The 27,912-nt window shown below is 38.3% G+C and overlaps 1 protein-coding gene across 1 annotated transcript in view; it reads right to left on the bottom strand.

Moving 5' to 3' along the window:
- The window catches only part of LPGAT1 (lysophosphatidylglycerol acyltransferase 1), a 66,782-nt gene that overhangs the window by 23,444 nt on the left and 15,426 nt on the right, over positions 1–27,912 (bottom strand). The window contains exons 3-5 of the mRNA XM_050314386.1: positions 15,672–15,790; positions 8,625–8,720; positions 4,989–5,262 (exon numbers count right to left, since the gene is read on the bottom strand). Coding sequence (XP_050170343.1) covers positions 4,989–5,262; positions 8,625–8,720; positions 15,672–15,790 — 489 coding nt within the window. The remainder of the gene's footprint in view (positions 1–4,988; positions 5,263–8,624; positions 8,721–15,671; positions 15,791–27,912) is intronic.

Below are 27,912 nucleotides of genomic sequence, written 5' to 3'. Positions count from 1 at the left end.
ATTTGCTGAAAGATGGAGCAGCCTGGCTGTCAGAGACCAGCTGAAAAAAATGCTGCAGAGGCCATATTTGAGCTGATCTCTCCAAGCACTAGTTTTAATTCAGTGGCATCAGTCTGCATTGCCACTCGTGAAGGTGCTTTGCACAGGTGGAGGATTTTGATTTCTCAAACTGCTTCCAAATGCTAACAGTCTGGTTCTTTTTAAATAGCACATAAATGTTCAAAACAGACCCGCAGGCACTTGTCCTATATAATTGCATCCAAACCACACAGTAATAATGTCCCTTAGTATGAATGGTACAAACTTGCTTTATGAGTGCTAAGACAAGACTGAACAATCACATGTAACAATAGCTTTCTGGCCTAGACAAAAAGACAAAAAACAGAAATCAAAATAAAATTTAAACAGTCTCCTAACTTGTTTGGGTTTTGGTTTGCTTTGTTGTGTTTTGTTTGGATTTTTTTAAAATCATCAGCAGACGCAAGTCTTCAAAGCTATCTGCCTCTTTATTTTTGTTCTAGATGTGAGTTCAATGATAATAAGTTGCCCATATTTACCTAACAAGCAACTCATCATCTTTAAGACATTCAGTGATCTGTCATCTCTGCGATCCTCTCTTGGCAGACACTTGACTGTCTACAATCGCAAATTTATTGTGGTTCAGTTTCTTTCCCTTCTCTGTATGTCCTCCCTGGGGTTACCACTCCCTGGGGTCAACTAATGCTAAAAAATGGATCAGACCATGTGTAGAACTCCTCAAACCCGCCAGTAGACTGTCAGTGTTTACCACTGAGAAAAAGAGCAAGTTATAAAGATGCATTTCAGCAGGAAACTTTGCCTTCAGCTGAGCTCTGGATGGTGCCACACTGTCAGACTGAATCCAGAGCAGAAAAGGATGTACCAGCCAGGCGTGAACTTGAGGGCTGCACCTCGCACTTGAAAACCAAAATATTTACTACCACTCACTATTATTCAGGTGTGGTTTCCTGAACACTTACATCACCCTGAATGCAGCCAAAAGAGGCTGTTGCCTCCCCTTGCATAGCAATCCATTCTTGTAACTTGCCCCTTGTTCTCTACCTGTCCTTATATGATCAGCTGGATCACTGACCTCAGAATTAACTTTTTTATCCAAAGATTAACTTCCAGACTGAACGTCTTACTCATCATTCCTTGGAATGTTGCCATAACAAATCACCTGGAACAAAACAAGATAAAAATTTTCCAGGATTAAAAAAAAAAAAAAAAAAAAAAAAAAAGGCGCTTTCTTACATGTTATTCAAATCATATTCCTCATATAACAGTGAATTGGAAAAGTCTGTTAAAAAAAATCAATTATCAAATTCAGTATCCAGCTCTGCAGAAGGGCAAATGGAACTCCTCTGACAAAACCCATCAGAACTGAATGTACTCTGCTGCATTTGAAATCAGTAAGATAAGATTTCAATATGGCTCTAACCAAGCTCATAGCAACTTGTTATCAGACAAAAAATGGCTGCATGTTAAAATAAAGCAGAATTTTTAAAAAAACATACTAGAATAAGGTTAATCAAAAATAAGCTCTGGAATGTATATCTTTGAAGAACAATTTCTCCAGATTCCTTTGAATTGCTAGCTGTTTGACATTTAGAACATTTTGTTACTTCTAAAACTCTGAAAATTAGTTCTTATCAACTGAAGAAACCATTCTGCAACCATGTCAGGGACTAAATATTCTGCTAAGAAAAAATTAAAAATCCCCAAACCATAAAATACCCCTGCAAACACACATATTGGTTCCTACAGGGCTAAGGTGAGGATGGTCCATACAGGGTTAAGGTGATGATGGGTATTCATTAAGTATTTTTATGCTGCCCATATTTCTATACTGCACTAAAATCTTCATCTGGAATGTGAGTGCTGGCAGCAGTGCTTTGTCTTGGGGGCACTGCACATCTGCCCAGAGGAATGCTCTCATCAGACACCACAGAACTACCTCATACTCTCTTTTTAGTGACAGACCTCGCTTAGCTACATTCTTTGGACTATTTACCTTCAGAAGTGTCATGCTTTCAAGTGATAGTACTACCTTTCCTATGTTTTCCCATCCTTCTATTTATTTAGGAATAAAATGATATAATTTCATTAAATTAAACAAGAGTTTCAAAAGGCAGCAACAGCAACAAGTGTTCTAATTGTTTTATTTAGAATTTACCAGTAAAAAGTTAGAATTCACCCAGACGAAGACTAGTACTTGGGACTTTAAATATGAACGAAAACTATTAGGAGGAGGAAATTAAGACAATAGGGGTTGCTTGCCTTAGAAAAGTCACTGATAAAGAATTGATCAGTTTAAGCACAAAAGTAATCAAACAGTAGCTCAGGAACATTCTTCATGCTACTTTGCAGAGGAAAAATCCTCTAATAAACTGTGGTAAATTTATAACCAGTACAAAAATAAATTGAAAAGAGGATTGGATATTAAGAATACTAGTAGCATAATAAAGACTAATGAATTTTTAGGCAGGCTACTGAACTGCACACTTCTCAACATAAACCCACCTCTACCAAGGGGATGACATAAATCAGATTAAAGACCATATAGAAGGACAGATGATGTAACACTGAGCTACAATTAGCCCAGTTCTTGAACTACTACTTGGAGGCCACAACTTGAGTGACACGTGACACACAAAAGCCAGCTGGGCTGAGGAGCTGGGGCGTGACAGGATCAAACAACTGTATCTGACTTGGTTTGCGTCACCTATGGTGCAGCATAACAGTATATTAAGAATGAGCCACCTTTTATTACAGTTGCTTTTGTCATCTTTTCTTCTTTCACCCAGTATTATACCCCATTCCAGCTGAGAAAGTAGAACGGTATAAAATTCGCAATGGTATAAAAGCTGCAATTATCATTTAAAATTAAATAAGTACTAATACAATGACAGCAGTCAAGAACACCACAACTGTGTACCATGACTCATCAGAACATAGTTATCCAGGAAACTCAACAGGAAGGGAACATAATTTTTGATGAGGAGTTACTCTAATCTATAAACCAATTTAACTCAAATCAGGTGGGAGAGGAATGTGAATTCCCATGAGTATCAATAAAGCTTGGTGGGAACGAAAAGACAGAGAGAATAATAAATAATGGATAAGAAAGCTTATTATAGTAAGCTGAATAATTTGGTAACCCAGGACACTAAGAGCATTGTTAAGTAAGACAGTACAGAGCACAAAAAGAAGTGGTGCAGAGGAAAAATGTTTTCGACGAACCATGAAGTTCAAGCGCGATGCTGCTGACAAAGAACCCCTTTCTCAAGCAAGGCAGCACAGTAACAAGGTACAAAAAGTTTACGTGTAGTCACTGTGGAATTCACTGGCAAAACCCTTACTGTATACAACACATCTGGCTCTAGCACCCCCAGCTCTACAAAGGCAACCCAAACAGGATGCAAGCTTGATTTCACTGAGCCAAGTTTTTCATGTGATTAATAATAGGGAAAGAGATTAAAAGCAAACATGATCAATAACTTGTTAGCCTTCTAACTTTAAAATATAACCCTATTAATTTATACAACTGTATTTCATTGAACTGCACAAACATTTTCTGATGTGGCAAGGGAACAGTTAAAAGCATTTGAAGGGCAGAAGATAAGAGGAATAATGTTTTATACAAGATACAAATCAAGAATTAACATTTCATACATCTCTGAAAGGGAAGTTTTACAATGTTAGAAACATTTTTGTGACCTTAAAAGAAGAAAGGACAAAATACCTCAGTGTCATTATGTATCAAACATTACTTTTCCCTTGCATATAAAATTTACTTTCACTTTTCTCTGTCATCCTTTTAAATATGTTTTCAAGTCCATTACTATGAGAAAATGACAGCTAAAAACATACATTTTTGCCCACTTTTCTTCTGTCTTTTAAACAGGTTGGACAGATATGGTTCCATTTTATTTCTGAGATAATTCTTTTATTTTAGTATCCAGTTACGTCAACTACTATCAAGTGTTCATTTCTCTGGAGTCTGAATCATGCTACCCAAAAAAAAAAAATCCAGGTTTGATGGTCAGTTAGGAAAATATAAAATTGGTATCTGACAAGTGCTTTTGGTCTCCTTCCAGAACTAGAAAACTCGTAATTCACTTGGGGAAATTCTTGCTTTTCATACCTTTGAGATGGGAAGAAATAGAACAGGAACAGGTCAAACTTTTCTCCTCAAAAAAAAAAATTTTAACAAGGACTGGGGTGTTCCGTTTCTCCCTTTAAACCTAAAATGTTTAATGACACCAGTTTTCTTCAGCCTTTCTTTTCTGAATGTTGCCTGACAGAAAATAGTCTGATGTATTCCACAGTTTGATTTTTCAGTTCATTTTAAACTCTACCTTCACTCCTGCAAGAACATCATCTCAATTTATTTCCTATATTGACAAGAACAACTTAAAAACTAAAAATCTGGAAGTAATTTCCATAGGAGAATTCTTGCTAACCCTAGAATTTGAACTTCAGACAGAAAAAAACCTCAAGTCCTCTGCATATGTGGCTTCATTAGTATGAATCTTTGTTTCAAATCACTAAACAATTGTCAGAATATGCCTAGCATATTCCAGAAATACTTTTACTATCATTCCATGCTATCACAAAGAAGTGCAAACCATCAATCTTGCCAAAAGGAGCAGCTCATCTTCTTGCTCACCTTGGGTACCTGTTCTAGTATCTGCTTTACCCATCATATGAACCAAGCCACGCATTCAGCAGCCACACCACAGAATAAATCAAATTAAAAGTAATATTTTCTTCCATTTTTTTGGTCTCAAGGTCAAAAATAAAGTTAGTAGAAGTAAAAGTAAATATGAAAACATTTATGTAAAATACAATGGCCCATTCTGAATGTATTTAACATTTAAAGAGACCAATTCAACACAATGTTTTTCTTAACTCAAACCTTTGACATTCAATTTGCTTTTTACCCAGAAGAGTGAAGCAGTCTTTACCTTTCATCACAGTGTCTCCACTGGCTGGAGTTCCATTTTCTTGTGGTGCTACAAGTGTTTTCAGAATTACTTGTGTTGCCCCAAGCCTTGGCAAGGTGACATGTTTAAGAAATGGTAAATTGTTTTTCTTGGCAAATGCCTGACTTGTTTCTCTCCTTTTCCTAAGAAAGCCACCCTCTGGAAATAAAACAATCCATTTCCGATTGCGGCTCCTGTAATATTTTTCTAGATGATCCTTGAGTAACACAAGCTGCTGGTCACGGTGTGTTCTTCCCTATAAAGATAGAAACATAATAAGTATGTCTGGTGTTATGTCTTTTAAGCATTCATTTTATTTAGATCATGTTTTAAGATTTCTCTCTTTTCACAGATACAAATAAGCCCCTAAGACAATAAAAAACAATGTTCTCCTTGGAGTACCTCCTGGTGGCCAACTAATACCACTTTACAGAAAGGTTGACAAAAAGCCCCTGAAACTGAAGATGAAGCTCCTGATTTGATGACTTCTCTGCAAGAGTGACATCCAGAATTTATGTGGGACCTTCACTTAACAGGAAGACATACTTACAGAATTCCCTTGTTACTGGGCCCAGAGCTGAGTTTGCTAAACTGAATTCTATAACATAGTCTAGGGGTCAAGCTATGACTTTGAGGTCTATGCATAATCAGTAATTTCCGCAAGCCAAACGGTGTCTCTGCTTACACTGTCTCCCATGCACCTCTCCCCACACCCCCATCCCGCACCAGAACTGCAGAGGCACCACAGACAGGCCAGGCCTCAGCTCGGTGACCACAGCAGGACCACAGATTTCACTCACATCTGCACTGCTTGAACGACTCATTCATTCCTCCTCTTTGATCTATTAGCACAACTTAGTCACTTAAGACAGTAAGTACTTAATTCCTTAATTATTGAAGAAATATCTTCAATAACAATCTTTTCCCATCTCTGCATGCACCAAGAGCAAGCTACCCAATTTTTCAGAGGAATCTGTTTACATTAATTATCATTTCCGAATTCTCTGAGGTGACTTTGTCAAATCACTCAAAAGACACAGGAGACCAAAGTTAAAACTCTCCTCAGCAAAGGTGATTTTAATTCTCTGAAATGTCAACAAAACTGACCCAAACCTTGCACTCTCTGGTGGTTGGTTGGGTTTTTTTGGCAGAGGAAGGAAGAAGGAAAGAGTGGGGTTGAGTGAAAGGCAACAAGAAACAATATTTTACTAAGATGAGTTTTGTGAAAGTGTTTCTCCTAGATTTAAGTCTCACTTCCAACTTACCTCATGAGAAGGAACCAAAAAGCTCTGCCTGCTCATATTAATGCAATTAAAGAGCAATACAAAAGTTCCTCAGTTAAACCAGTCCTTTCTCATCAGACCACAGGACTCCAGGCTAGCACGACAGTCAAGAAAAGAGCAGTGAACAATAAACTTTTCACATTAGATACTAGAACTCTCCAAAACCTAAAAAACCCTAACAATATGACTGGTGAACAAACTGCAGTTTAGCAAATAATAATGGTCAGTCTTCGCAAGCGAAGATCCGGGGAAGGTCTTTACACCTTCCAGCCTGCGCATTGGATTTTTTAGGTGAGACACAGTGTGCACGGAACTGAGCCCACCCTTTAATCCTAAGGTTCATCTGCCGGGGCCAAGCGAGCTTGGACAGTGGCAGCGAGGTCCTCAGGATGTAGATGGGTTGCCTTTAAGGGCTAACGAGCTCCACCTGCCCGGGAGTGGCCCTGACCGGGAATCGAACCCGGGTCTCGGCGGTGATAGTGCCGTGCCTTTACCACTAGACCACCAGGGGCTCCAGTTTAGCAAATACCATGAGGTTTAAGATGCTGGTGCAATAGAGAAAAGTCTAGTAGAGTAGTCGAAAAGAGCGGAATATTTAAAAGCAACTGTATTTAGTGAAACACTGAGGAGTCCTGGAAGATAAAAAGCAGTTAATAAGCTCTCCAGAATGAAGAGAAAGTAATTCATACAGAAGTAAAAGCAGCTCCTTAATACAATCAATTCTTGAAGACCCTGGCTAGCTGATCACCATCACAAGGAACAGGCTCAGCCATCATTCTTTATAAGAAAGAAAACAGATAGTGGCAGACTGCTGACAAATCTTTAGGATGCCAAACACTTTTGTACCACTGATATGGCAAATTACCAACAGTCTCGGGACAAAGCACTACTCAGCTTCTGGTCAACCTCAGAGGGATTCCTAAAATTGCCATTGGCTCTGGTCACAAAAGTGATGCTACTGTACACTTTTAACAAAAAGGATGCATTGCACCATGATCAAATTATAATATTTTACAGGGGAAAAAATGAAGTATTTGCTCATCCAAATATTACTAGGGCCTTTCTAGAGCTAGGCAAAGGACCATTACTCACTCACCTAAAGTGTTTTTGCTACATCCCAAGGCTACCTGAAAGCCAAGAAACATCTTATTTTCAATTAGCTTATATTTAGGTTCATAATGACATAATTTTATTTCTGATGTTGCATATGTGAGCCACTTTACAAAAAAAGAAGAAAAGCCTTAGTTTTTGCCGCTCAGTAATGGTTTGAGTTTGTAACTGGAATTCCAACACTACATTCAGAAATTAGAATTACAAGCTAACAGCTGTGTGTACCTCAAAATGTGCATCTTGTGAATTCTAACTACTGAAACAGATTCATATTTTACAAAGTGTCACACACTGTTCCTTTCCATATTCTCACAGTACACGGTTGTATACCTCTAGAGACCTTTGTTTTCTTATCTAACTTTGCCTGAGGTTTTCTAGCCATACCTCTAGTCTTAGTGAGAAATCTCACTTTAGCTGTGTACAGCATTTCTTTACTTTATTCTGAGAGAATCAGCTCCTCCTTCTCTGCAAAGTGATAATTCATTAATTCTCTCTGGTTGCCCATACATTTTATGTCCAGACAAATAAAAACAAGGAGAGAAAAGAAACATGTATGCTAAATACAACAGTTCACAGGACTGCAGCAGGTTCATGCTTAACATTATCCATCTAAGTTTCTACTTTTAGAGCTACTAAACAACAAAAACCCCATCCAAACTGTATGAAAAACTCCGAGGCTTTCACTCAGTATTTCCCTTGCTGAATTCAACAGACATTCTTTCCTGATGCTCCCATAATAACTAACCTTGAAAAATAAATTAATTACTATTTATGCAGGTCCATCACCACCTTGAACTGCTCCGTTACCATGTCACCACCAAAAGGAACAGTCCTGCCTTTCCTTATTTGAAACTCTGACAGTCAGAACAACGACCTAACCAGACTCTTTGCATGGTTTCAGGATCACTAAGGAAAGACAAGAGGTGACATCAACACGTGTTCAGAAACACAGAGACAAAAAGTACTGTCCATGTATTTTCCTTGAACACCACTCTCATAATAGGTTGCCATCACAATTGGATTCCATAAACAATCGTGTCCAAGCAAATAATAAAATTAGCTTGGAAAATAAAGCAGTTTCAGAACAAAGACCTCCCAAATATAAACTTTACAGCATAGTTATTTCATCCTGGAAACCATCCAGGCAGTTATAAGTAAGTCCCATAACACCACAATGTTCCAAATATAAGGATAAAACAGAGCTCTATTATGTGTTTCCATTTACCTGTCTTATAAAGAAGTCTCCGTGGATTAGAGACACAATGCCAAAGTTTGTATATTTAAAAATATGATCCATCAGCCACATCATCTGACGGACAACCTGAAAAGTAAAAAAAAAAAAAAAAAAAAGTTTAGTAAATATCAATTGCAGAGAATTACATCTATACTGGTCACATTCTTGTCCCTCTTGCAGCAGCAATAAAACTAGCAAATATATAGAATAAAGTCCTTTATGTTCCAAAGTATAAAGCAACACAGGTTCTTACAATTCTCCCTCAGGAGCAGGATCAAACAGCTCCCTTTTTGTAATAATACAGAGTTCTACAATATTAGCCATATGCTAGTTATTTCTACTCTAGCTTTTCACTCAGGTAGTGTAATGCTTCTTATTGACATACTACCACAGTTTTAAGCCAGTTGCAAGCTAAAACCATTTTCAGTGCTTGTTTAAGCACACAAAACAATACAGTTGTATTTGAAATCTCTAACAGTTTTACATCTACCACACAGATAAGTTTCCTTACATTATTTTGTACTTGGTAATTTTGGGGGATAAGGTCATGCTGTTCTCCCACTTCCAATGTGCATATGCTCCATATGCTCTCAGTCCCTGAACAGCAGCACTCACTAAGACCTTTGTACAGCCCACATGCCATTAGCAATGTCTCTCATGGTAGAGCAGCCACATGCATCCCTGAGAATTTAATTAAATCCTATTCCTTATCCCAGGCAAGTAGCACAGTGAGAAAACAAAAACAGAGGCTGAGCCACCGGATTCACTTATACATACACTTACGTCTTGCAGGACAGTGAAGGCAGACTCTTTACCTGCTCAATTCTTTGAGATTTAAAATGGAATAATTACTCCCAATGAAGTAAGTAAAAAAAAAAAAAAAAAAAATAATGGCCAGTCTTCGCGTGCGAAGATCCGGGGAAGGTCTTTACACCTTCCAGCCTGCGCATTGGATTTTTTAGGTGAGACACAGTGTGCGCAGAACTGAGCCCACCCTTTAATCCTAAGGTTCATCTGCCGGGGCCAAGCGAGCTTGGACCATGGCAGCGAGGTCCTTAGGACGTAGGTGGGTTGCCTTTTTTAAGGCTAAGGAGCTCCATCTGCCCGGGAGTGGCCCTGACCGGGAATCGAACCCGGGTCTCGGCGGTGATAGCACCACACCCTTACCACTAGACCACCAGGGGCTCCTAATGAAGTAAGTAACAGAAGGGGAAAGCCTCTCCTCTCATGAGGTCTTTCCCTTCTTTGGGAAAGACATTGCTCCTACATGCAGATTTTGAAAGGGGTAGGAATTGGTTCTAGTAAACTGGAAAATATCCCTTACACAGTCTCAGTCATGGACTAGGCTAGCTGCCTTTACTTTTCCCTATGTTATGAAGACTGAAGTTTAGAGAAACCTGAAATCATGTAACAGTACTCTTCCATTTATCATTATTAAAAAAAAAACCAAAGAAACATGACATTTCTCTGGTAGTCAGATGATCATTCAAGCACCTTCCCCTTTGCATCATTCAGTTGCCTACAACACATACTTTCAAGTAAAGACAGAAAGCAGACTAAGATATAAAGATTTCTTCTAGAAAAACCAATGTATTATTCATGTATTAGTCAATTAGATCTACTACTTGAGTGTACTCTCCAAACACCAGAGGTTTGCACAGTAACTGAAATACTCAGACTCCACACCCATGCCTTCAACAGTATTTCTAACAAAATAGTTTGATACAGTGAGCTTTTAATTGTTTCCACATCTTCATATGTCTACATGGAATTTGCAGAAAGAAGCAGATCACACTTTATGCAGGAATTCTGCTTTGTAAAAGCAGTTCCATAAGTGAATTGTGGATTATATATCTTGAGAAAGACAAGTTTCACATACCCTGTTTCTCTTACTTATCTGTAAAAAACTGAAGTCAGATGCTCAGCAAAGTGAAGTTTTTACACACGTGCAAGAACATACCTGTCATAGAACCTTTAAGACACACTATAGCCTCAGACATAAAACGATCTCCCACCAAAATCTGAACATCACATTTAGAAGCTGTCTAGCCTCACCTAAGAGCACATGATCTTAACTTTTGTGGTGTTTTAATGCTATCAAGTACTAGATCTTGAATGCAAAAGCACCCATTTCTGGACCCTCTTAGCATATGTGGAAACCATGTCTGAGAGAAAAGGACAGCTCACAAAGACATGAAAGGTTCTGTTTTGGAAACAAGCATTCATCTCATCTCTGTGACATGCTACTATCCTTTCCTGTCTGCCAAAGGTATTCCTTAGTAGATGGTATTCCTATGGTATTCCTGTACATCCAAAGGAACAAAGGCACACTATGTATTTGTGAGTGACAAAAAAATTATTTCCTAGATACAATTCCCCACGGGAGACTAATACTGGGGAAATGGTTTATCCTACAGCTATCTCCAGGCCTGTGCAAAATAAAAGGCAGGATTTTAAAGCAAAAATTCTTCTCTGCAGATACTCACATTCTTTCCATTTCAGTAAATTAAAAAGCCTTAAGGAGGGGAAAAAAAGAAAGAAAAGGTGTACCCTAAGGACAAGAGTTAAAAAAAGGCATCACTGAGAGGTGTTACTGCTCTTCAAGGCACTACAGTGAGTTTATGCCCACACATCAGCCCAACGGTGACAGGTTGGTGTAGGGAACCATATCCTTTGATAAAAACACCACCAACATTTCACTAATGATGACTTAGCCTGCAGCAGTACTCAAGTCTGTCAGTGTTTATCTACTACTTTGGTATTTTGACAACTGTTGTTCTATTATATCAAAGAGAAGTTAAACCAACATAATCTATTTTACTGGAGGAGATAAGCAAGCTTAATAATCTGCTTCTCTGGAAAGAAAACATCTTTTGAGGAGTCAGCACTGGTCCCTTGATGTTCTATGGTAATCCTGGAAGAGGAACTCTTGCCCAGCAATGCCAGTGCTTCTCCCCTACCATACCACTTTTTATTGTATTTTTCTTTAGATGATGGTAGGTTTACCCTCAAAGTTGATCCCTGCTCTTCAGAATCTGAAGTCCAACTCCCCATATTTTAGGTGACACAGTGCTTCTAACTAGCATCCCTGGGCTTCCTCAGTCTTTCTGAGAAGGAATGGCATGATTGTGTCACAGATAAGTGTGACGTGCAAGTTATAATTAAGACAAAACATACGGGCAGTTTGCTGTGTGTGGGCTACAAAGAGACAAACTCCAGAACCCAGCAATTATAAATCTGCCTATAAGCCTTGACAGTGGTAAGAAGTACAAAGAGGAAATATTTTTATGTATGAACTCTTAAGACAGGAAATCAAAAAAGAGTTCAAAGAATAGGACACAATTATCTTGTTTGCAATCAAAAGGCAAACTAGATTAATGGATATTCATTCTGTTGTCACCAAGGGCAGAATAGAGGACACTGCAAGTGGTGACTATTCTATTTAGTATCCTGAGGAATGAAACAACACTTATCAGATGAGTCTCTTATCACTTACATTTCAAGGAGGTTTAACCAAAGACATTCAGAATTATTTTGAGCACAGATACATAGTTGTTTATGGACATGAAGAATTTTTGGATGTCATTTAAGGTCCTTTTTCTTTCATCCTTCCTGCTTAAGTTAAAGTTCAGAAAGTAGAAAAGGCTTTCACCAATTATATGAAAAAATCTAGGTGCCTTCTATTCACAGACTCACTTTCATTTCCCTCTACATAGATTTCATAACAAAGCAACCAGGATAGACTGACTTTCATCTTTCAAGCACTTCTAACTTAACAATGAGACCTGAGAATGCATGTCTTGAAATCTGCACTCAAACAGCTGCAAGCTCTACTTTTTTGTCCCCACTGCACCCTTCCTAGCACTGCTTTCTGTTCCAAATAAGAAGAAAAAAAGCCTCATTAATCAGTCCAAACCCAGTCAGAAAGCACTAATAGCAGCATTTCAACCTACTTCTTTTTGTTAAACACATAACCTTTAATGTTTATGAGACCAGAACTAACTTACTAAATTTGTTTTAACGCTTATTTTCACAAAGAAATTGGAACAATTTCCTGAACTGTATAAAAAGTGTAATTAGTTCATTTCTGGTTCACCTGAAACCTTACCGTGTGGCTCGTCTTAAGGTAGCACATATTAATCAAACAAAACCAGTCCAATCCTTCCATTAAAATTCTAACTTTTAGCTAAAAGTTCCACTTCCCTAATAAGAGATCATGGGTTTTTACTCACATAAGTGAATCTGAAAGACCAGAAACATTTTAGCACATGTATTTTAGCTTACTTGTCAGCAAGACTAAATTTGCTTAAAACAGATAGGCTGCACTATCATTTGTATGTAACATTTTATAAAACACTAGAAAAAAATACCATCACAGTTCTCTACATGATCCTTAGGAAACACTGTCAAGCTGCAAGACTGTTTCATTCCTCAATATACACAAAACCACAGAACTTTAAATCAAACACTTCTGATGTCTTCAATTAACTTCTTTTTTTTTTTAAAGCAGCATATAATAATATAATATATATATAATATATATAATGGCCTGAAGGTCTTTCCACCTTCCAGCCTGCGCATTGGATTTTTTAGGTGAGACACAGTGTGCGCGGAACTGAGCCCACCCTTTAATCCTAAGGTTCATCTGCCGGGGCCAAGCGAGCTTGGACAGTGGCAGCGAGGTCCTTAGGACGTAGGTGGGTTGCCTTTAAGGGCTAACGAGCTCCACCTGCCCGGGAGTGGCCCTGACCGGGAATCGAACCAGTGTCTCCGCGGTGACAGCGCTGCGCCCTTACCACTAGACCACCAGGGGCTCCTAAAGCAGCATAAGCAGTAAGCAGTTAATATCTGTTTTCAGCCTGTATTGACCAGCAAAAGCAAGTAAAAGAAATTTTGGACTGCCACAGGAGGAAGGACTTCCCTAGGTCTGCTACTGCAGAATCACTGTAGAATCACTACCTTTGGTAAGCTGTTTTACCTGTTAGTATGCCCTTCTGAGCAAAATGAAATTGAGCCTTTCACCTCTGAAAATGTTTTGAGACCTAAAAAGTGTTGCCTGACTGGTAAAGTCTTTAGGAAGTAGTGCAGTTTAACTCTTAAAAAGAAAATAAAAATAATTCTTGAAAATTACTATCTTGCTACTAACAGATGAGTATCGAGTTTGTGAAGAACTCTATGTTAAGTTTAAGACAGATTTCAAGAAAACCGAATAATTTAAACAGTTGCAATACTGTGATCGCTTCTTTCTGGACAGGGAGGTTTATTCCCCCCCGCCCTCCAGTACTTTCACAGGCACTAAATAAAGACAATTCTCTTCTGTTCAGAAATATGAAGTATGCTATTTAAAACCACCTGATTTAGCAAGTTCTAGCAAGGATAAACCATCCTAATCTTCCTCATTACTTTTAGCCGCTTGTACTACTCATGCTATATTCTAAGCATGTATTGAAGGTCATACTGTTTTATTTCTTTATTAGCTAAAACCATTAAAGCTACATCAGGCTCTGGACGTGTGCATTCCAAGAGCAATGATTACAACTATTTAAAGGAAAAACAGGGATTTTAAGGGTGTTTTGCTTTTCTAAACATGACACTAAGAGTTTGCATCGTGAAGGTTATTTGTGATCTCAACTCCTTCCCCCGTTTTTAACATGTATTACATTCAGTGAAACTTACTCTGTCTTGACTGAAACTCAAGCTATGGAGTCAATCAAGATAAATTTGATTTAGTTTTATATATACAACCTAGAGTACACACGTGAGTTAATAAAGCTCTGTGATATTTAAAACACCTTGGACATCAATGGTCAAGATCATATGCAACCACATACCCACAGGACTACACCCTCACAGTGATATCTTCATGACAAGATTGTCCTATGCATAATTTTGATTAAAGGGAATTAAAGAGTTTATTCTGTCATTCTACTCATTTGGGTACAGTACAGAAAAAAATATATACCAAACTTCCTCAATTCCAAAAGAAACGAAAGCAATTAAAAGTACTTTAAAAATAGCCTGCTCTAGGCTATAGTAGAAAGAAAGAAATGAGTTTCTGTTCCATCCTCAGTAGCATTTTCATACTTTCTTTGTTGAATTTGGTTTCTTGGAGGTTTTTTTTTAAATCTGCTCTCATAAGTAAGATCTGTAAAACTTCCTGAAAAACAGTAAATCACTGATAAAGATACAGTATATACATACTCTATATTAATATGTGCTAGGAAAAATAGTGCCAGTTACAACTTGTGCAGATGCAACAAAAAGCAGTTGTTTCTTTCTCCATTGTATGGGTCAAAGACAACACTAAGATATAGCTGATGCATTTTTTCAGCTTGCCAGGTAATTTTCCACCTTTTGCAGCCTAATCATACACAACTCCCTTCTTCCTGATTTGTATATAAATTTTGTTTCCTGTTTAGATCCTATACTCTCGTTTCCACTTCTTAGACATGAAATTTCTCAACAGCAAAGCATGAAACCATTTACATTAGTTGCACTTCTCACCAAGAAATGCTTAAGAGCTTGTGAAATAAGAGCTCAAGCAATTTTGGACTTAGCTAGCTAGCTTAGTTTTGGGATGCCCTCACTGCAACCAAAATCCCATGAACAACTTGCATCTAACTTGGACAAAAATTCCATGCTGGAATGAAGTCATAAGCAAGAAGCTAGACCTGTGTTGTGTTGAGCAAAGTTGGCATGAGTTGTACAAGGGCAGGAGGTGAGAGGAAGAAGTCAAGTACATGATTACCTGCCAGGAGATCTGCTTCCCTCTGTGTTAACCTTGACTGGATGCACAGTGACTCAGCTCACATTTGACCTTCTCCAAAAACAACACTTATGGTCTAAGACCTGCACCAAGCTACTGGGCTGTCTCATTAGACCAAATCTACACAAAAAGCCTCCTATTCATGGCCTTCATTGATGATTTGGTGGATTAACAGCCCCAAGTCGGCCATCAGTAAGGCACACAGACGGAAGCATTCCCAAGGGAACAGACTGCACACACACAAGCTCTCCCATGCCCCGGTTGTAGCCTACCGTGCCTTTATCCTGAAGGCACATCATCAGAGTGCAGACGTCACCCGTTGCTTGATGGTTCACCAGCACCATGGCTTCATCTTCTGATACTGCTTTAACATCATCACCCCATTCCACTACTATTAAAAAAAAAAATAATAAAAAAAAATAAAAAAGGTAAATTTTACAATGAGCACAGGGAAATTTTACTATCAACAAAACAATAAAAAAAGACCCCACACCCAGACAATTATAATAAAGAAACCTGCATGCTACATGTCAATTTAAATTGGCACATAGCATCAGATAGGAATATTAGCAAGACCATTTTTCCAAGCAGGGGGTGTCCAGCTTAGTTTTAAATTGCATGCACAGAATAAGAACAAAACAAAAATACTCTACCAGAACATGTGCATGGAGATTGATCTTTTTGTGTCATCACACCATTCTATATTTAGGGTCTCAAAATTACATAAGCTTTTGACCCAGCTTTCATATTTGTCTATCTCACCTCAACAGATGTAAAAAAAGTTGTTGTTGAAAGTGGTTTTTGTTGGCTATTTGTTGGGGTTTTGTTTGGTTTGTTTTGGGTTTTGTTTTTGGGGTTTTTGTTTGTTTGGTTGGTTTTTTGTTTGTTTTGTTTAACTTACCAAATCTGTTTCATTTCTACACTTACTATTGTTATTCTACTCCAGTAAAAGCAAAACCAAAAATCCGTAGTTGGGTCATTAGGTTTAAAATGCTACATTAAACAAACTCAGTCATTCAAATCTAAACAAGTTAGCTACAGGCAAGAAAGTAGGCTCAGAAAATGCTGCTCAGATGACAGAAACTATTAGCCACTATTTCATAGACCAGATGCTTCAGTGGCAAGAACTGATGGCAGGAGGAAGATACAGCTGTCAATCATCCAACATTTACACTGACTAACAAAACCATGCTGAGATAAGGAAGAGGGGCTAAAGTTGCCAGTTCCATCATCACAAAGTAACTAAGTGGAGAAAGAGAAGACTGCCTCCCAAAGAACACAGGATGGAAAACTAGAAAATATATGCTGCAAATTAAAAACTAGAATATGTCTAATGCTATTATTGGGGCAAAGAGACAAGTGAGCAGAGACTGGCTTTCTTCAGTATAAGGGATGGTTACTGCAATGCTGGGTAAAGGGAAAGGATGGGCAGGCAGAGGAGCTCTGTGAAGTTCCAAAAGTAAGATGTATTGACCCTGCATGTAGGATATAATTATTTTTCTGGGTTTGTTCAGAATCTTAAATGGTTCTTACTGGCTGTTATTTTCAGTTCTGACAACAAAGGAAATATTTCACCTTCACTACTGAATCTTTTGTACTGTTATTAACAGGTTTACAGGCAGTGAACAACTCTCAGCACAGAACAATTACTTTATTACTGTCTTTTAAGGCATGGTTTAAGTGATGGAAAGGTAATAAGCTACACACTGAAAACAAAAAGCAATAATCCACGCATAGGTTCCCTATCCCTGCAGAAATCGATTCCATCACACTTTTGAAAACTGCCACTTCTATTACTTTCTAATTGCTCCCAAATTAGTACTGAATTGAGACTTGAACATGTAAAAAAAAAAAAATGCTGTATTTGGTCACAAGTAGGTAAAATTAGATTAGAGATATGAAGGTGAGGAGGACTGTTCATTCCATAATGTTCAACCTCCTTTCCTTTCCCCAGACAAGCTAAGCACAGATCCTTCGTTATTTTTCTCAGCGTGAACTTGGACACCCCCTTTGTCCCTTCTCCTCACTATGTGTGAATTTCCTCTGATGGCCTAACTCCATGGAAGTTGGAAAATGCTTCAACATGGCAGTCATAGCTGCCTGTACACCTCCCTTATCAAGTATTTCACATATCTGACTATGGCAGTATCCCACAGGGCAAGAAACTAAGACAAAATGAGAATTGTTTTAAAGGAAAACAAATAACCACATACTGACTTTGAAATTATTACTTCAGTGTCTTTATTAAGCAGCCAATATACAACCTTCTTACTGAACTGTGGCTTTTTAAAAGCAATAAAAACTAAGTACTAAGTACATCGAGCATCTGCAAAATCAGGTTTCTCATACCTAATTATTTCCAAATAAAACTACTTTATTTCTAGATCACTAGGAGGGAAAAAAAAGCAATACTTTACTGTAGATACTTCCCTGGAACATATCAATTTATAGTACTAATCATTTCAACTGTAGAACAATTTAAAAAGCAACTATTTTTATTCTTCAAAACTGATTCACAGATCTAATTTTCTGAAGAATTAAAATAAAGCTCATGACTGAAAAATGTAAGCCATGAGAACCAGCACTCAATTGAAAACAACTGAAGAACAGACCTTATGACGCTTAGTTTGATACAAAAAAAGTACACTTTTAGGTGAAGAGCAATGCCTAACTTTGAAACTTTCAGACAGGCCCCAGTCAAACAAACACAGGAAAAAAGTCTGTGGTGGTACCTATTTTACCTCCTCTTGTTAAATCCATGAGGGTATAAAACACACAACTAGATGCACTAACAAGTTTCAGATGACAAGTAAGAAAAAAGGTGGGCTCTGTTAGCCCATTCCGAATGCAAGGTAAAAGAAAAATAAAGTTTGATTTAATTCTTGAATTGATTTACTCAGTTCATTTTATCTACCAACCAGCCAGGCTAACAGCTCAACTTCTGCCACGAGGCTGACAAGTAGTAGGTTATTAAATCACAGTGAATCAGCTGGCCCTCCTCTAGCTTCTTTTCTTTCCCTCTGTCAATTCTCCTCAGGCAATCAGGCTGTCTCTTGTGCTTAATAACGCTTTATGGTCAATTGATTAACCTGATTATCAAGGAGAAAAGAATCACTTTGTGCAAGTCCTTCACAGAGCATTTCTGGATCGGAAACAGAACAGCAAACCACAAGTGTGCAGAAAAACCACTGCCATTACTATAATTTTTTAAAGAAGAAAAAAACCAAACCCTCAAGCATCTAGAGTTTTAAGTTCACAGTGTCCCTTTAAATTCAGTGGGAGGAATAAATGCTTGCCTTCAATTTTCTCACCAGACTGAAATTTTCCAAAGGAGAATCTTTTGCTTTAAGAAATACTTGTGCTATTACATTCTTCCACTGCAGTTGGAAACATTCAAATCAAAACCTCAGCTGCATGGCAGCAGAACCAGCAACACTGCTTTGCTCTACTGTAACAAGACCAAAAAAAAAAAAGCTTCAAAGACAAGTATTTGTCATTTGGGGGCCTGAAATCCAGCAAACATTCCTCCACAGCTTCTTTCTATTGCCAGAGCACATTTTATAAGGATGCCAGTTTTGTGTCTACAGCCTGGCAATAGTTAGACTTCTGCAAATGCAGTTTAACGTAGTAAAATAACATAAAGGAAGGAACGGCCAGGAAATCAGTTTAACATGGTAAGACAGAAGTGATTTAGCTGTGAGAGAGACTTCCTTTGTGACTTAGGGTTGTAGGCAAAGGGCTTCTCCGGGAAAGGATGAAGACAAGTATACTTGCAATTACATGAGCCCTAAGACAGAAATATTTATCCTTCTCTCATAACAAGAAGTCCAAGAGCTAAAATGTCAAGCAAGTATTTCATATAATGAGCTGTAGATTTAGCTTTTTATGAGCTAATCCTTGCAGAGCTTAATGAAGAAAATAAAGGCAATAACAGTTTTTTCCATGTTTTTAGTGAATTATTAGACATCTAAATGCAGCTATTGAGAGATCTCAGAACACTTGGCTACTTTGTAATCACATCCTTAATGTAACTGTGTGCATACAAGTGATGGTATGAATAAATATTCAAGAACTTTAATTGCAGTGCGTCACTACGCTGGGCAAATGACTACTCAGCTAACTAACAATTCAGCAGATTTATTTTATACTTTTGAATATACCTGGCAAGGATGGCAGTCTAATGTTCTGTGTAACTGTCTAGCCGTTGATATGAAAAACTTCATTGTGCATACTATATTTTAAAACCCTAAAAACGCTCTGAATTTCTTGTTATAGTCAACAGTTTCACTACAGTCTGTACCATAAGAACTGGCATACATTTTTTTTGGCATCACAACACCTAAAATCCTAATTTATTATTTCAAAATCTGTTGAGTTTTAAAAGACTGATACATTAAGGCAAGGTCAGGGAAAGTCTTCAGGTGTTCTAATCACAACTGTTAAAAAGTCCAAACCCATAAAATGGCTAGGTAGATCACCATAAAGTTACAGTATATGTTAACATATGATTTATTTGTATATCCACTTTATTTGCCATTGAGATTTGAGTAAACACAATATTCACAACTCTTTCTAGAAACTGGAGAAGTTAAGAACTTTCTCTCTAGAACTTCTCACAGAATGGGTAAAGTTGGAGGGACCACAGGGGGTCAATGTGGTCCAACCTCCCCACTCAAACAGGGCTGTCCTAGACCACATTGCACAGGATTGTGTCCAGACAATTCCTGAATGTCTCCTGTGAGGGAGACTCCATAACCTCTCTGGGCAATCTGTTCCAGTGCATGGTCACTCACACAGCTAAGAAGTTCTTCCTCATACTCAGGTGGAACTTCCTGTGCATCAGTTTCTGCCCATTGTTTGGCATCACCAAGAAGAGCCTGGATACATCCTCATGGCATGCTCCCTTCAGGTACTTGAATAGATTGATGAGGTCCCCTCTCAGGTGTCTCTCTCATCCTTTCCTCATAAGAGAGATGCTCCAGTACCCTCATCATCTTTGTTGCTCTCCACTGAACCAGCTCCAGGAACTCCATGTCTCTCTTGTAACTGAGGAGCCCAGAGCTGGACACAGCACTCCAGATGTGCCTCACTAGGCCTGAGGGAAAGGATCACCTCTCTTGAGCTGCTGGAAATACTCTTCCTAATGCATCCCAGGACACCACTGGCCTTCTTGGCCACAAGGACACACTGCTGGCTCAGGGACAGCTTCTTGTCCACCAGGACTCCCAGCTTCTTCTCCCCAAAGCTGCTTTCCAGCAAGTCAGCCCCCAGCCTGTGCTGGTGTACGCGATTATTCCTCCCCAGCTGCAGGACTCTGCATTTTTAAACATATCTTTAGTTTATTTTTCCTTCTGATCACCTGTAATCACTTGCATCCATGATGCAAGACTTCATGAAAGCTTGTTACAGGAAGCTGCAGATTGGCAACACTTGGAACTGAACAGTACTACAAATAAACAGTGTTACTGAGAGACAGCCTCCTTTGCTTTCTCAAAAGCCAGCCTGCTTTCTAACAGAAGGAATATTATTATTAGGTATTTAATAGTGATTGCAACCCATGACAACCAGGTTTCTATGTTTGAAACACTCCTCCTCTTACTCAATCATTTATGTCTGGCAAGTTGCAATCCTGCTTTCCTGTTATTCACAAATGACTCGTCAAAGCATGTTTTAGCTACAGCAGCTATGTATGGTTGTTAAACTCATCTGTCTCTCCTTTATAGATGGAATTCTTTGACAGTTGGCAGTAAGAAATCCCAGAAGTGATGCCAGAGATTAAATACTACTTAGTATGATGACTATGCTGCATTAAAACAAATAATAATAATTAAAAAAAAATGACAAAGACATGCTGAAGGTGTTTTTTCCCCTTAATAAAAAGGCTAAATCTCTGGAAATTGGTTGCCTACAGCAAAAAAAAAGAAAACAAACAACAGACTAAGCAAAATTGTATACAGTTACATTTTACAGTTTTTTTACATTTCTTAAGCATGTACTCTAGAAGGTATTTAAAAACACCTGTATAAAATCAGACACGTACTACTGAAAAGAGAAAAATAGCTCTTCCTATCCCAACCATTCCTTCCAAAATTCATACTGCCAAGGAAAACTTCATATCTTGTCTCTAAGTACATACAAGACAGATGATGATTAAAAGCACAGCACAGAAAAGGAAGGGAAGAACATACATACAATATCGTATCTCATTAAACACAGCTTCACTTAATGTGCTATCCTTGTGCTATTAAAGAATGTGCCCTTCCTCACAAAAGTATTGTCCACTTCAATGCTATTGTAATATACATATCTTTAGGTTATTATATCAATAATAAACATGTAGCTTCAAACAAGATTTTGATATCAAAAAGAGCATCTTTTACAGATAACTTGATTCAGACTTTTATGATGATGAACTGACCTGCACTGAAAATTTTATCCTTTTATTTCCATCACGAAAAACACTTATAATAGAAAAGTCAGGGTAGAAGCAGCAGCCTGGGAAGGGAAGCCTGTAAATAAAGGGAGATTGTTCCTCCAGTACATAAATAATATTAATACATAATAATGTTAATAAATCAAGACTGGGTTTAAGATGTCCCAATCACCATCTTCATTTTTCTGCAGCAAACCATTTTGCACACCTCTACACTTCACTGTAGGAAACAACACTATTTTCTTTTGCTTTCAATCCTATTTTTCTTAGTTTTCACCCTCTCTTTCTGCAGTTTACAGTCAGATCTGCTTTGTGCAGAAGAGGACTTTAGCAGTCACAGTATTTGTTCCTTAAGTTAGCCCACACTCTTAATTCAATTAACCAACAGTTAGAGGTGTTAAAAACAGGAAACAATTACAACAGAAATGCCCAAGCTCTGTCACCTTTCTAACCAACCCAAGAATCCCGTTCTTCCTAAAGTACAGCAATTCCTTTTGGAAACAGGCTCTAGTAATGACTGCTTTTGAAGACTGACTTAATTTTCCTGGAGTGCACATTGAAAACCTCATGAGTACAGTTTACTTGAGTTCCATAATTCACTGGCACAAGAGATGATGCTTGTGGCTGAAAAGAGGGCTCCTTTTACCCATATGTGAATGAGAATCAATAATCAGCAAAACCTAAGCTCACCTTCAGGGAAGCAAACCTCTTCCACCAGCCTCACTACTGGCAAAAGCATTTCAAGAGCTTCAGCTCTTGGCAATTATGTTGGGCTAGCGGTTTATATGCTAAGAAAACTCTTAAAATTAACAGAATCTGTCAGAATATACAAGCTACAATCACAGTAGATATTTAAGGAATAGTTCCAAGAAGTAGTACAAGACAGTGTTCTTAGCCACACAGGTAAATGGGAACTGTGAGACATGAAGATTGTGATTGATGCCAGCTTTCACGACTATACTGGTCACAAACTGTAGCAGCTGAGAAGGAACTCCGCTGTCTGTTTTGCTGCTTCTATTCTTAGAAAAGCAACTGCAAGTCTGAAGAAGGAGACAGAGCGCTGAAATCCTTTTGAAGTACCTCACGCTCATGAGTCAGACCACTCGCAGAAGGAGCAGGTTGTACAGTACATTCCTCCCCAATGACAGATAAAATACATTAACCACCCAGGGGAACATCAATGCATTCATGAACTAATATCCTAATGCTCTAATACCTCACATGCTGCGGAGGTTATAATGACCAGAAAAAAAAATTAGTTTGTTTGAAGCCTAGAAGAAGGAGAAGCAAAACAGTAGGGCAGTCTTGCAATTCTGTTGTTGTTGGTTTTGTTAGTTTTGTTTGTTTGTTGTGTTTTGGGGTTTTTAACAACAAGCAAATATTATTAAGGGATACTGCAAATCAGAAGGTCAGGCCTGAAAGTTAAAACTGATACTGACAGGTTTTAAAGTATGCACACAAAAATCACCTAGTTAGAAGCACACTGTCACCAAGATCCTAAAAAGACACAAGAATGTGAGCCAGCAGTAAATATACTTCAGGTTAACTGTTATCACTTCAGCTTATATGTAAAGCTGACATCCTGTACCATTTTGGTCTATCCTAGTTACAGTGTGGAAAGAAACAATGGTAACCTGTGTTCAAAAATGTTTATTTTCAACAGCAAAGAAAGACAAAGTTTACAGGACTGTATTTAAGATGACCATACATCAAAAAAGGTATGTACGCCAAGGATGAACTTCTGCCTGTTCCCAGTTAAAAGTTTTTGAACGCTGGGGATGACCAAAAAGCTGTAATGTCATAAATGAGAGAAGCAAAGAAACATTTTTGTAAAACAAACATCAAAGAAACTCAGGACAGAAGGATCTCACCTAAGTTGTTACACAGAGCAAAGACAAGATTTGCAGCTTACTAAGACTGCACAATTTTACAAGGAAAGAAACAACAATCATAAGTCACAAGACCATTTGCATGAAAAAAATATCCCATGGAGTTTTGGTCCACTCATGTTTTATTGGTCCTCAAACAGATTGCATGGATTTGAAAACTTTAAGAAGAAGAACCAAGACATACAATTTTTTTGTTACCAGTCTGCACTTCGTGATTCAACCCCAAGGTCAGAGACAATGATGGAAACACCAGAGTCAATCCCTCAACACAAAGAGGTCAGCACTTGCCTAAGTAGACCCTTCTTGTCAGACAAGGCTGTGGGTCCTGTACTTCAGCTTCTTTATTTACAAGAATAATTTTTATAAGTGAAGATGGATTCTCACCACTCAAGCACGTGACTTTATATACTAAATCCACATAATACTTTTCCACTGGTTTAAAACACAAGAATCAAATGTTTGGGGTTTCACCTGTAACACTGATGCTTACTCTTAACAACAAGGTAGTCCAACATCAAATTTGCATAAGTTGATATCTTAGAAGTCCTTTTCAGTTTACTGTACACTGAAACTGCAATGATTTAACTATGGTTACAATGCAAAACACATTCTATCAAGAAAATTCTATCTGTATGACTGCTTTATGAAAAACAGACTGGCTTTTCTAGAATTAAAAAGAAAAGTTACTTTGAAAACAGGAGTTTTGGAATACAACACCACTGCAACATTTCAAGCACGTTTCTTTGTAAAAGGTCAAGTACCACAGAGGAGCAGTAAGAGCAGGAAGGAGTTCATTTTCTCCAATGAAAAACCATACCAGTGCAGCTGGGTAATGAAAAAATGCTACAAATACAAAGCTTGCTATTATTGTTACCCTTATCACCCTTTCAGGAAAATAACAGTTGGCTGAGTCTCTGTATTTTTAATAACTTGAACCCAGCAGGTTACTACAGTACTTGACTCATACTCATCTGCCCCATCACTACTGCTGTGCAACTAAGCAAGCAGGAACAGAGATGACAAACAGGGTCTGACTCAGCAAACACCAACATACAAGAACAATTCAGTAAAAGTGCTATGGCACTTTTGTCTTTATTTTTCCTTTAAAAACTTCTGGTATCTCACAAGAAATTTGCATCTGTTGCATGAGCTGGAGAACTCATTCCCTCTGGGATTCAAATCAGAAAATACCATATGACTTCATGCTCAGTATATAAAAGAAGGAAGAAAGGAGATGTTCGGAGTGATGCTGAGGGTCTTCCCAAGTAACCGCTAACCATGATGGAGCTCTGTTTTCCTGGGGATGGCTGAATACCTGCCTGCACAGGGGAAGGGGTGAAAGAGTTCCTTGTTTTCCTCTGCTTGTGTGTGCAGCTCTTGCTTTCCCTATTAAACTGCCTTTATCTACACAGATGAGTTTTTCAGCTCTTAAACTTTTGGCTCTCTCCCTGATCCCATTGATGGGGCAGTGACCAAGCAGCTGTGATGTATTTGGTTGCTGGCTGGGGTTAAACCACAACAGTCCAACAAAGGGCCACTGAGATGCGTAAGGGACCAGAGCATCTTTCATACAAGCAGAGGCTGAGGGAGCTGGGACTCTTCAGCCCGGAGAAGAAAAGGCTTCGAGGCAAGAATCATACCCATGTATCAGTACCTGATGGGGGTGCAGAGAGAGCAGTAAAGATGACTTAGCCACACTCTCCCCTGTAGTATCCACTGACAGTTTGAGAGGTAATAGGGGTAAATAAAAATACAAGATATCCCACTTCAACACAAGGTAAAAAGGAAAAAAAACCAAATATTTTTACTTATAATTTTTCCAGGTTGTGAAGTGTCCATCCTCGGAGCTCTTCAAACCCTGACAGGACATGAAACTGGGCAACCTGCTCTAACTGACTTTGCTTTGAGCACAGGATTCAACTATATGATCCTCAGAAGTCCCTTCCAACCTAAACAATTCTGACAGCCTGATACCAGGAGGAAAAGCACAGTGTTAACAGACTTCTTTCTTAGTGGATATGTTCAACTGCAACAAAACCTACAATTTCATCCTGCAGCATGAAAAGGAACACTTTACAATCACAAACACATGCTGCAAATATAAACTGGCAGGGTTTTTCTGTTTTTCTGCTGCATAACTGCAGCAAAGACATAGATCTGAAGGATAATTCAAACCTTAATATGAAAGAAGGAGAGTATGATTCATCTGGGATCATCAAACTCAGGCACAAAAACAGGACCTGTAACCAACACCAGAAACTTGAGGCAACAACGTATTTTTGCCAGAATAAGCCATTGTGTTCACTGCTAGTCTTGATATCTTCATCTGAAGATATGAATTTCTTAATTTATGCCTTTATCTGTATCTTCAGCTATATTATCAAATACTGTGGCAAACTAAATTCCCCTATTGAAACTGTTTTGTCTGCATGTCACACGTGATGTGAGTAAACAGCTACTTTTAGTTACTCAAACACCAAGACATTCAAATTACTATTTAACACGCAGACACAGCTACTGACACCTACCTAAACATAAAACTTAAAGCCTAGAATAATAACAACTAAACAAAAAAAACACCCCAACGTGTGAAGGGTGAAGGCCTCAGTTATTTCCCCTACTATCTTTATCTCAGATATTTATCTAAAATATTTACCTAAGTTGTTCTTATACTTGAGAACCAGAAACGTCACTGCAACATCACGTGACCATCTGTGCTAGTAAAAAATAAACAAGGGGCAAGCCAGCACAATCAGAGCTATCAGAAGACAGCAGGATGGGGCAGCAGGCACCAGTTGGACTAGGATGAATCCTTATAGAACTGTGGGTTGCTATGCTGGAAGACCTGCTGGGCAAGTCTGGTTTGCCCGACAAGCAAAGCGTAACCAGTACGAGGCACTCAGGTTACCTTTGAAATTGCTATGAATTTCTTTTTGAAACAAAGTTGCTGTTCATTTAAAGAATATGTTTAGAGCACGTTAAAAATGTGCGACCCTCCACTCTCCTCCTTTTCTTTCTAAGACTAAGTACATAAGATAAATATCCTTGTTATAAAAATTTCGTTGCCATGTGTCACAGAGACTACGGAGCCACTATTTAGGCAGGGACAGGGTGACGGTTGTCTGATTTTTAGTGGGCTTCATATTTGTTTGGGGAAAGCAAATTAAAGAAAGTATTTTCTCTGTAAGAAAGCAGTCTGAAAGCACACCCTCCATCCCTCACAATTAAAGTACTACATTGCAGCAATAACCTGAGCTGTCTTTGCAGAATCAACTGACTAGATAGCAGAAACTACCCAGAGGCAATATCAAAAACTACAATACAATACATATTACTACAGTTTCCTTTTGAGTCACTGGCAATGGTATGCATTACTAATTTGATCCTGTTGCTTGTCTTTCCAGATGTGAAATTCCCCTTGATGCCAAAAAAGAGTCATTCATAAGGTACTTCACCTCCCAGAACTGTTAAGGTGGCTCAAAAAGTACACTTTACCACATCATAGAGCCTTAAAAATCTAACAGGTATGGGACAAATGCAGATCTTCTTAGTCAGGTTCCAGGACAGGCAATGCCCAGAGAATACACCCAGGTTTGTGGCTCTAAGTAAAGGAGTACTTTTCAGATTGTGTAATAAACACCAAAAAACAGTATATCCAAACCAACTGTGTGAAAAATCCCATTAGGGTAACGGTCTATGCAAAGCAAATGGCTTGTGAAATCACAGGCCTGTTTCCTCCAGACAGAGAACTATCACTTTCAAAGCCTCAGCTGTTAACTCTGAGAATCCTGATGTAAACTGGTTTGCCTGGTGCAAACTGGCCAAAACTAACAATCAGCAAGTCAGTGTACAGGAATGCAGCATTCCCACAGTTTCCATTCAGTTGTTCAGCTGCTTATGCAGAGATGCACACTGCAACATCACAGAATTTTGTTAGAAATCAAACTTTCTTCTTTATATGAGAGAAAGAGTCTGCACTATGTAGCCCAGAACAATATGGATAATGGGAAAACTGGACAAATGAAACTCACTGAAAAAAAATGCATCCACAAGGCAGAAGGAAGCCTTTAAATAAATAACTGGGGAAAATTTGTAATGCTGTTTCAAGAAAATAAGACATGACCAGAGTCTGAAGGCTATAAAGAAAGAAAGAAAAGAATAATCTATTATCACAGATAGGTAAATAAGGGG

Source organism: Myiozetetes cayanensis, unplaced genomic scaffold (assembly GCF_022539395.1).
Source record: "Myiozetetes cayanensis isolate MyiCay16 unplaced genomic scaffold, myiCay2020 scf2-11, whole genome shotgun sequence".
Taxonomy (NCBI): domain Eukaryota; kingdom Metazoa; phylum Chordata; class Aves; order Passeriformes; family Tyrannidae; genus Myiozetetes; species Myiozetetes cayanensis.
Note: the sequence above shows the minus strand (reverse complement) of the source record. Positions and strands in the feature narration are given on the sequence as shown.